This window comes from Muntiacus reevesi, chromosome 6 (genome assembly GCF_963930625.1).
Source record: "Muntiacus reevesi chromosome 6, mMunRee1.1, whole genome shotgun sequence".
NCBI lineage: Eukaryota > Metazoa > Chordata > Mammalia > Artiodactyla > Cervidae > Muntiacus > Muntiacus reevesi.
This window is the reverse complement of record NC_089254.1, coordinates 24,011,169-24,023,012: the sequence shown is the minus strand read 5'-3', so window position 1 is coordinate 24,023,012 and position 11,844 is coordinate 24,011,169. Positions and strand designations below refer to the sequence as shown.

Below are 11,844 nucleotides of genomic sequence, written 5' to 3'. Positions count from 1 at the left end.
CCAATCAGATTAACCCAGGCATCTGATACTGGAGGATTGTAAGTCGTTCATGTTCTATTCACCAGGGAAATTACTACTCACCCAAAACATTAATATATAAATTGACTGTCTTCATTATAGAACATATTTAGTACCTCTTTTACAATTTATCAATGTCAAACAGAAAACAAATATTTTGATTTAAGTAGAACAGTCTGACAATCATACCTAATAACTTGAAATCTGAAAAAAATCAGTTCCTATTTAAATTTAGCAGCTTTAAACTAAGAAAAAAGTGAAGTTATAACTTCTTTTGATAGCAATTCTACCTACTTATTTCTTTCTGTATCATAAAGAATTTTTTCTCATGCTTCCTCCAGAGTAACTGCTTCTTAACTCCTTGCTTCTAAAGATACCTGGAAGAATCTTAAGGCAACTGGGGGCTCTCTTCCCCAGAAAAGAAAACAAAGGCTCATAAAATTTTACAGACAAATTCAGAGATTTTTGAGACTTCAGGAGCTCAATCACAGATCGTCCAAAAGCTCCTTGGACCCAAGTTAAGACCCTGCCTTAGATGGTTGCTTCCATTTCTCTACAGCAACCTTCACCCCAACAAAGCCTGCCCTCCCCACACTGGACTCTGTGCTCCAGATTCAACTGTCTTTATCCCCTACTGAAATCTACCCTTTCTTTGTTCCAGTCTTCACAGTACAAGATGACATCCATAAGGTAAAAGATGGCATTTGGAAATGTTTTACAGTATTACCAAGTTATAAGAACTTAAACTGCGATACTTACCAGCAACATGATTATTGTTTAACAGGGTTTCTCAATACAAAGACATTTACGAGTGAGTCCTTTCCAGATTAGGAAAGAAAATAATTTAAATAGAACCGAAGCAAACATTTTCAATCCAGGAGAGAACCAAATGCACCACTGGCAAGAGAAAGATACTAAAATGAGAGGCCTGAGGTTTAACTAGGGCAGGGTTGCACAGTGAACAGCAAAATGCTGAGTAAAGGATGGGAGGATAAAGATAAATGACTATCAAGGAACTGAAAAGCAAGGACCTCCATATTCCGTTTTTCCTCTCATTTCCATTTTAAGCAGTAGTTGTTCATGCCTCATCTTCCTGTCTTGGCATAAAGTTAAAATGGTGTTTTAATCAAAAGGCAAAGATTATTTATGCATGACACTTGTCACCTTCCCATTGCATTCAGCAGGGGCATCCCTTTAATCAACATGATTTTATCTGAGATTTAAAGCAGCGCTGTAAGCACTCAAATGCTGTCAGAAAGAGGCTTTGGGTGCCTATTTGGGTGTCAACCTCATTGTACCGCCCCCAGGAAGCCCAAACACTGTGGCTTTTCATCAACTGGACTTTTATTGAATTGACTGCATTTTTACAATAATTTAAAAATAAAATGTGAAAGTTCTAGATGGTTGTACCATGTCAACTCACATAAGCAAAGCAACCTGTCAGCCTAAGTTTGGTCTAACTCTTAACAAATGTCTTGATGACAGCCTGAGGTAACCTACTAGGTTCTGACATTTTTTACCATCCAGTTCTGAAGGATTCTTGAGAAGACATGATGTCACACTCAGCTCTGGTCCTCTGCCTCTTATTCATCACAGTTTCCTCCAACCTTGGCATTGCTATCAAAAAGGAAAAGAGACCTCCTCAGACACTTTCAAGAGGTACTGGAATTTCATTTTGTTCTCTAAACTCAATCATTTGGATTGTTTTAAAATTCATCTCTTGCTCACAGTCTAGGTATAAAACCGACTCTATTAACTGGAATTTTTGGTTGTTTGTCACTGGAAAACAGGGGGAGAAGAATCCCAGAAAGCATCAGTTAATTTTAAAAAGTGAGCCAAATCAAATGAAAAAAAAAAATTGCTGCATCTTCTATAGAAATAGTGCAAAACTAGTTTGATGGCCTATAACTTTGGTAACCAGAGTCCTAGAAAATTCTGGAAAATTCTATTGATTGATATGTCATATTGATATCCTAAATGCAATCAGGATTTCCGCAGAATCTGTTCCAGTGCTCTGTCCAATATTTATTCAGGCAAGAAAATAATTTGAAATGATTTTATACTTGGATCCCTCAAAAATTATTTTATCTCCATCCTCCAACAATTCTGGATAACCAAGCATTTGCTATGCTGACTCCGGGTAACTGCTATAGTATTTTTAGACAACATGATCTAGATTTGCCATGGGTTTCACTGTTTAGAAAACATCTATTTTGCACCAGCTGCTTTACTTCGGCCTAAGAAACAAATATATCTTCACCTGTAAAGAAATATAAACAAGATTCTCAAAATTGATTCCTACATTTTCAGCTATCAGAAATGTAAATTTCTGCACATAGCTAATTCTAAATTAGTAGCATAACCCAAAAATAACACTTGACCAGTACTTGGAATGGCAATGTGAACTAAGTAATAAACAAATAGAGATAAACTATAGCATAATTTCAAATTTGAAAATATTGACTTTCTTTCCGAGTTAATTTATCCCTTAATAAATGTACCGGATACCAGCCAACTGCTCACAAATATTTAGCCAAAATAATTAATTCTACCTCAGTTTAAAAGCACAGAAAGTGTAAAAAAATCAGTAAGCTTTTGCAAAATAAATAAAAGGGGGAAATATTTTCCTAAGTGTAATTTATCATATGATCTCTATATATACACATACAATAGTCATAAAACAATGAACTCAGTAGCCTTCAATTGCCAAAGACCAAAGTAGTCACTGCCCTTAGAGGCCCTCAATGTCTGAATTAAAACACCACGTGTATCACCAAGTAGCACATGGAGCTGCTTGGAGTGGGGAGCAGCACCAGTTAAACAGAGCACTGTTAGGGAGAAGAGGGAATATTAATTGGGAAAAGTTAAGAAATAGTTTAATATAAAAATGAACCCCAAAACCTTAACTTTCTTTGGAATTAAAAGAACTGCTCTGCAACCAGCACCTGGCATACAGTAAGTAGTCAATAAACACATAATGAAGATGAATGAAATCTGATGACAAGTAAACATAACCAGTACTGAATTATGAACTAAGATCATGGCATCCAGTCCCATCACTTCATGGCAAATAGAAGGGGGAAAAGTGGAAACAGTGACATATTTTACTTTCTTGGACTCGAAAATCACCATGGATGGTGACTGCACCATGAAATTAAAAGACACTTGCTCCTTGGAAGGAAAGCTATGACAAACCTAGACAGGATATTAAAAAGCAGAGATACAACTTTGCTGACAAAGGTCCATCAGGTTAAAGTTATGGTTTTTTCAGTAGTCATGTACGGATGTGAGAGTTGGACCATAAAGAAGGCTAAGTGCCAAAGAAACAATGCTTTCTAACTCTGGTGTTGGAGAAGATGCTTGAGAGTCCCTTGGACTGCAAGGAGATCAGACCAGTCAATTCTAAGGGAAATCAGACCTGAATATTCATGGGAAGGACTGATGCTGAAGCTCTAATACTTTGACTACCCGATGCAAACAGCTGACTCATTGGTAAAGACGCTGATGCTGGGAAAAATTGAGGGCATGAGGAGAAGGGGGCAACAGAGGATGAGATGGTTGGGATGGAAACATCAACTCAATGGACATGAATTTGCACAAACTCCAGGAGATGGTGAAGGACAGGGAAGCCTGGCATGCTGCTGTCCATGGGGTTACAAAGAGTTGGACACGATTGAGTGACTAAACAACTACAATGAACAGAGACCCTGAAGACAGTTTAAATTCTCTACCACCTTTGGCCTATTGTGATTATGAGGCAAAGTGTATAAAGACAATTATAATACAATATGACTATCTTGCCAAGCTATGAACGAACTGTTTGAGAGCAGGGACTATACTCCTCCACCTTTGTACACCCAGTGCCAAGTGGAGCAAGGCATATAGCAGATGTTCCTTTAATGTTTGCAGAACTAAGTTCGCCAAGGGCAGAGAACAGTGATTCTTCCCATTGCTGACATTCTGGCTTTGAATGGTATTTGCAACAGAATAGGGAAATTAAGTAGGAGCCTAGTCTCACTGGCTATTTCCAAAGGAACTTTTACCGAATGCTAAATGTAGCATAAAGTTACTACATAAGCTCAAGCAAAGAAAATCGTTCAGGATTACTATAGACAGGAACGATTCCTGCTAAGGGGGGGAGTTACTAAGCTAGCATAAGTTTGTCTTCCAATGCCCAGCTTCTAAAATCAAGCAAAAAAAAAAAAAAAAAAGCCAACAACATTTCTGGTAAGGCAGTAAAATAATGCAGTCACTTTGGGAAAAGTCTCCTAGTGCCCCCAGAATGTTAAAGGTACAGTTACCATTTGGTCCAGCAATTCCACCTCTAGGGATATACCCAGGGAAAATGAAAACATGTTCGCCCAAAAGTTTTGCACCCATGTGTTCACAGCAGCAGTATTCATAAAATCCAGAAAGTAGAAACAACCCAAATGTTCATCAAATGATAACTGGATAAACAAAACGTGGTATAGTGTTACAATGGAATGGCCCAAGAATGAAGTCCTGATACACGCAGTGACATGGATGAACCGTGAAAACATCGTACCGAATGAAAGCATCCAGCCATAAAATGCATCACATCCTATGTGACTCCACAGACACAAAACCTCTGGAATAAGGGAACCTACAGACAGAAAGTGGAGTCAGTGTTTCTTAGGGTTGAGGAAGTGAAAGGATTAGGTGGTGGTAACTGAGTGGGAAAGGGTTTCTTTTTTCAGGTGACAAAAATGTTCCCTTAATTATTGCGGTAATGGTCGCACACTAGGTAAACAGACCAAAAAAAGTATCTACTTTCCACAGATGTATTGTTATTAATTATATTTAATAGGCTCTATTAACAAACAAACTAAAATCTGGCAAAAATCATGCCATCATATTTATCTCGCTTCATAATTCTGCTTCATAAGTCCTGGCCATCTTTTAAGCCATGGTATCAAAACAAGAAACTCCAGCATACAAAAAAATCTGAGTACAAACTAGTCCGCAAATATTTCTATTTTCAAATTAATTCAATCCTTTCCATCTGTAGACTGAGACATTTCCAGAAAATACTTTGAAATACTTTGTGCATTCTCCCCGACAGTCATTCTTCAGTCACCAGTATACATCCCCAACTCCTCACATCACCTCTTTAAGGACCTGTAGGTTCTCTCTCTACTCCTTGGGTTCTGTTTCCCTCTCCTCCACTCTTTTTTGGATGCTTCCAAAACAACTGTGTTTTATTGGTTTATCTCTCAACCATGAAAGTTCCACAGCAGAATTTTTTACCTGTTAAAACTCAAAAGCAAAATTTGAAATTGTTTTTTTTCATGATGTATTCTGATTTTAAAGGCATCAACATCTCTCAGTACTCAAGCTTCAAGGACAGTAAACAGTACAGTCCAACATATTCCTAATAGATTGACAAAGTATGCATGGGATTCCCAGGTGGCGCTAGTGGTAAAGAACTCTCCTGCCAATGCAGGAGATGCAAGAGACTTGGGTTCAATCCCTGGGTCTGGAAGATCCCCTGGAGGAGTAAACGGCAAACCACTCCAGTATTCTTGCCTGGAGAAACCCATGGACAGAGGAACCTGGCGAGCTACAGTCCACAGGTCACAAAGAGTCAGACATGACTGAAGCAACTTAGCACTAGCACTTACAAAGCATGCAGATCAACTAGTCTTCTCCTGTACAACCTGAAAGCCAGAGTTTTTGCATGGTCCAAAGATATCTTGCCAATCAACACTAACCATAATAGCATCTGCTGAATACTTACTGGGTTCAAGGCCACGGGCAGTTGAGATGTGAAACACAGCTGCACAACCTCAGCACTGTCATCTAAAAGGGCACAACTTCTTCCTACCCAGTTGCAGTCATCTATCCTCTACACCAAACTGCACATGCGCATTTCAGAACTCTTCAGGGGTCTTGAATTGACACTGATTTCCCTCTTCTGTTTTAGGATGGGGAGATGACATCATTTGGGTGCAGACTTATGAGGAAGGTCTCTTTCATACTCAAAAAAGGTAAAATACCTCTCATTCGACTTTGACAGATGATACACATACCTCATCGCTGAGCCAAAAAACTAGCATGTTTGCTTTTGAAAGGACACAGTAACAATTTGCTCTGATATTGAGTGCTGTTTAAACTAAGAGTTGCTATTAGAATTTTTTATAAACAAGAGTTCAAAATATCCTTGTATTAATTTTTTTAATAACCCAGGCAAGTTTTTATACTGAGGAATAACTGACTTAACATTATACTAGTGTCAGACATACAAAATAATGATTGGATATTTGTATATATTGCAAAATGGTACAGCAATAAGTCTAGTTAACATCCACCAAGTAAACTTTTGAATATTAGCTGCATAAATAAAACAGCTTTACACACTGGGTATTATACAAGCTTAAACAGGAACCTGGTTTAGAGCAGTGCTTCTCAAGGCTGTCTGATTATCAGAACAATTTAAAGAGCCTTCTTTAAAATCCATTCATGGTCAGGCAGTCCAGTACTTACTGAGTACCCACTGCTATGTGCCAGGCACTGTTATGTACTCAATAACCAAGAGTGACATGATTTTTATCCTTCAAGATCTATTGACTTTGAGGGGATAGAGCTGAGAAACTTACATTTTTAAAAGCACCCCAAATATTTATCAAATATCAAAAGAGCGTTCAATTCAACTCTTCAAAGAAAAAGGAAAGATTCCAAATAATTGAGTAACACACTCTCAACACTGGACAAACATTACCAAAAAACACAGGAAAGTTTATAGAATAATCTTATTATCAAAGAGAAATGCAAAAAGCAAACAACATATTAGCAAAGAGCAGCCAACAGAACACTTAAAAAAATACGCTCTGAAAAAGTGAAATTCAGTTTGGGAATGACAAAAGATTCAAGATTAAGAAATCTATTAAAATAATCTAATATTCATAAGGACACAAATCATACAAGTGTCTCCTCCCATCAACATAAATGGTGAAGAGGCATTTACAATAATGCCAAATCCATACTGGAGTTTTTTAAACTTTTATTTAACAATATCAATTTATTTTTATTTATCCTAACAAAGAAATAGCCATCCCAGAAAAAAAAAAAAAAAAAAAAAACCTAAACACCCAGTATCATGCTAACTGGGAAAATCAATTAAAGTATCCCACTGATGGGATTCTTTAATCACCACAATTATTAATATTGTTCTCGAGACACCAATCAATGCAATTAGATGAGAAAAACTTTAAAAGGAGAGTGTGAAAGTATCTTCATTTGCAGATGTTGACTGTGTACATGAAAAACTTGAGAATCAACTCTAAGTATTCAGAAGTATGAAAATTAAGTTAAATTAGATGAGACTAAATTAATACCCAGAAATCAATGGCATATATATATAAACAAAATTAAAGGACTTCCCAGGTGGTGCCAGTGATAAAGATCCTGCCTGCCAATTCAGGAGACGTAAGAGACATGGGTATGACCCCTGGGTCAGGAAGATCCCCTGGAGGAGGGCATGGCAGCCCACTCCAGTATTCCTGCCTGGAGAATCCCATGGACAGAGGAGCCTGACGGGCTACAGTTCATCGGGTGACAAAGAGTCAGACACAACTAAAGTGACTTAGCATGCACGCACATAAAATTAAAATGGTCAAATAGCAGCAAAAAAAGACAAAATTACTCAGGATAAATGACAGAAAATGCATGAAATCTATTATGAACTAAATGTACTACTGAGAAAATGACAAACCTATGATAAGAGTTCTGTGTTCTTATATAGGAAGACTCAACATTGTAAAAATGTCAGTTCTCTTCATACTTCAAACTTTTTAAAGACAATCACAATATATTAGTACAATTTTTGTTTAAAAAATAATTCTAAAATTGAAATGGGAACATAGAAACAAATAGTTAGGAACATTCTGAAAAAGAAACCAGTGGGGACTAGCCTTTAATCAATATGTAACATTTTACCAAACTACAATAAAACAATATGTTACTGGTAAATGAACTGAACAGAATGGAGAGAATAGAAATAAAACCAGATACAACAGAAACTGTGTTCCTGATAAAGTAGCATTTTAAATCAGGAATAGGGGACAGAGAGTATATAAAATAATTATTGTTAGAATTTGAGAGTCATGTATCCATACCTCACATTTTACACCAAAATAAACTACAAAGATTAATTATAAGGATGAAACCATTAAGGTACTAGAATATACAATTGCAAAATTTTATTTCTTTAAATTCTTGGAGTATGGAAGGGCTGATATTACGGTGAGGCATGAGGGATGTCTACGATGCAGAAACAAACTTAAGTTTTTGCCCTCAGTGCTACTCTTGCCTCACCTTTGTATTTCTTTAGGCTTGAGTGTCACCAAAGTTAAAAAGGGAAAAAAAAGGAAATGTGAAGTTAGTAAATGTTAGCTTCCTATGTTATAAATTTTAAAAGTTGTAGGATTTCTTTTACCTAAAAGTAATGTGAATTCTAAGTTTGAGAATTAAATGAAATTATGAACAACTCAAAGTTTCATATTTTCTTTGAGGTGTATTTCATATAATTACCTCTGTTCTTTTAAAGGTTTATGATTTATATTTTTACATTCGTCTCTTTTTGGACCCAACATCCTCTCAAAATTAAACATTAAAAAATATCTTATGTATACAAATCATAATTCATTTATCCTTTACTATAATCAACATTCTAACTTTTCTCTAATTCTAAATAGTAGTCAATTAACTACCGTAAAGAATTTTTTTCCAAGGGTTAAAATCAAACTGACACTGAAAAATATATAGAAGGGAACTCTCACTGAGATTGCTTATAGAATTATGACAAGAGTGAAAGTTGGTAAAAATAACCAAATAGCCTTTTTGCAAAAACTAAAAACAGAAAATAAGTAAAACCTTTATTCTCCTAAAATTTTATACCACATGTTCACTGGAAATGAATGTCTTGTTCATATCCTTTCAACTTTGGAGGCAGAATTTACTATCTTTCTAACTATACTATAGTATATATAAGAATGACCTGGTCAACTTGTTAAGCTATGATTCCTGGCCCTCACCCCCAGAGATTCTGATTGAGTGGACCCAGAGAGAGTCAGAAAATTTACATTGCTAATGAGCTACATTTCTGGTGAGGCTGATGCTTCAGTTCTGGGGTCATTTTATGAGTAACACCCCCATAGATTACAGCGCTGTGATTTGTCAACCTGAGAATTTTAATGTCTTACACAAAGTATGAAAACCTTAAATCTAATTTCCCTGTACAGTTTGACTCGAATGAATCACTTGGCTCAATTTCACACTCTCTCTGTTTAGTAACAAGCCACTGATGGTTATTCATCACTTGGAGGACTGTCAATACTGCCAAGGTAATTTATGCTTTTAAGATTGTGTTGTATTTTCAATATGAAGTAAGAAAGTGACCTAGCTACAAATTAAGAAAGCACTCGAAATTTAAAAAAAAAAAAAGACAACTGATAGAGTACCACCATTTTACTAATGGGCTTACTGACTACAACGATTGTTAGCAATCCACTGAATATATTTATATTATGTGTCCTTTAGGATTTTATATCCCTCTGCCTCCCCTGCCCCCAAAAAGGTGGGAAAACTGGCTGAAAAGATGATGCTTTAACCAATGAGTCAATGAATTAAGTAACATTATAAAACTGGTGATTTCAATGTGATTATCCCTTGATGTCCCCCCCCCACCTTGGATAGACTGTGTCCCTCACTGTTATCCAATGAGAGACAGAATAGCAATGGGCCAATCAACTGTTAACATCCAAGTTATAGAAGCAAACAACTGCAAAATACTAGCTTTATTTTGCTACATTATTTTAAAGTAATCTTGATCCTTGAAACTAACTGGCATTCTATCTTCCCCCACAGCACTAAAAAAAGTGTTTGCCCAAAATAAAGAAATACAAGAAATGGCTCAGAATAATTTCATCATGCTGAATCTCATGGTACATGATCTCTACAATTTTTTTAAATATTTCAATTCAATGGAAAAGTTTAATCTCTTTTAGTCTTTAAACGCAAAAAGAGCTATACAGTATTAGTGGACATAGAATGTTATATAGGATTGTAAGAGGCTAAAATATACAATTTACTGAAAACCTGTTTACATAAACTATTTTTAAATCAACTGTTAAAAACAACCCAATAACATTTTTTTTCTTCTTTTGCTAGCATGAGACCACAGATAAGAATTTATCACCTGATGGACAATATGTGCCTAGAATCATGTTTGTGGGTAATTGTGTAATCTCTTCCCATCAGATTTACAAAATCAGTAGCCTTCTTGCTTTTATTTACTTTCAAATGTTAGTTCAAGTACTATTCCTTTTAAAGGGGAGTCATTAGTAACCCAGTCCAACAACAGCTCTTGTTAGTTCAACAGTCAAACTCATTATATCTATATTTGCAACTTATAAATATTAAAGTTTTATTTTTAAATTAACTCATGCTATTAAATCAATCCCCAAAATACTCTCAGTACAGTTCTCTAAACTATGTTGATAGAGAGCTGTAGCACACTAAAATGGAAATTCTGATTAACTCATCATGAATTAACATGAAAACTGATTTAGCTTGTAAATATGCTTAATGTTTGTTTCAGAGCTAGAGGCATGAATGATTTTCAGAACTTTTAAAAAGTATGTAAGTAACTTATATTTTGTGGGCAGATCCTTCTTTAACGGTCAGAGCTGATATAACCGGAAGATACTCGAACAGATTATATACGTACGAACCTCAGGATTTACCACTATGTAAGTATTCTCAAATTATCTTAAACAGTGATGCTCGCAACACTTGACTGTTATAAGGGTGAGTGATGCCGTCCATCTGCACTTTCCCTCAAACAGTGCTTCCCACCCATCACAGTTCCTGGGATTGGCAGTGGTGGTTGTGGTTAAAATGCAAACTCTTAGCTCCAATTGACAGAATTTCTGGGACAACTTGAAATCCCTTTTTTTCAACAGGGATCTCTAACAGTCCTTGTGATCACTAAATGTTAAGACCATTAAACAGGATAGAGTACACATTAAAATTACACTTTAAGAAAACCTGTCCATTCTCCTCATATCAAAGATCATATGTGGTTTCCTCAAAGTGATTAACAATTAAATGTCTTCCTCTTCCTTTAATGACTATAAGCAAGGAGATACAGTCTGACTTGAGACTTTCATTCTTAAAAACATTCACTATCAGCTATGCTTAATAAGATAGTTATGCTTGTCATATCCAACGAAACTAATACAAAGTAATCAGTTACCAAAACAGATACCCCCTCAAATCCCTCTGATAAAATTCTTTAACGTAAAGTTAATTAATCAGCTCTTAAAGGTCTAATCCCTAAATTTATGTGTACACTTTTATATAATAGTTTTTAATATTGCAAATAAATCCCCGTATCTTTATAGTTGTTAAGCAGGTTGATTTTAGATTCAGGGTTAATTATAAAATTTTATACTCTCATTTACTAATAATGTGTATTTGCTTTATTACAGTGATAGAAAACATGAAGAAAGCATTAAAACTTATTCAATCCGAGTTATAATATAGTACCTCTAAGAGGTCAAATGTCACGAAGAAAAACTTCTGGTTAACGGACTAAAACTAAATGGGTGGGTACATGAATTCTATAACATTATCATTTAGATTCTTAATGTGCTTGAATATTCTTATGAAGGTAAAAAGATATTTTAATAAAAGTCAAAACCTGAGCATGACAATGTTGTGGTTTGAAAAAGATATTTTAATAAAAGTCAAAACCTGAGCATGACAATGTTGTGGTTTGCCTGCACTGGTAGCAAACAAAGCTTT

At 35.6% G+C, this 11,844-nt stretch overlaps 1 protein-coding gene across 1 annotated transcript; it reads left to right on the top strand.

Annotated features, from left to right (window-relative positions):
• The first annotated feature begins 1,568 nt into the window (after window positions 1–1,568).
• AGR3 (anterior gradient 3, protein disulphide isomerase family member) lies at window positions 1,569–11,578 on the top strand. The gene is made up of 7 exons (XM_065939851.1): window positions 1,569–1,677; window positions 5,963–6,026; window positions 9,328–9,380; window positions 9,904–9,980; window positions 10,207–10,270; window positions 10,704–10,787; window positions 11,529–11,578. The coding sequence occupies exons 1-7, from the start codon at window positions 1,569–1,571 to the stop codon at window positions 11,576–11,578; spliced, it is 501 nt and encodes a 166-aa protein (XP_065795923.1).
• The last annotated feature ends 266 nt before the right edge of the window (window positions 11,579–11,844 follow it).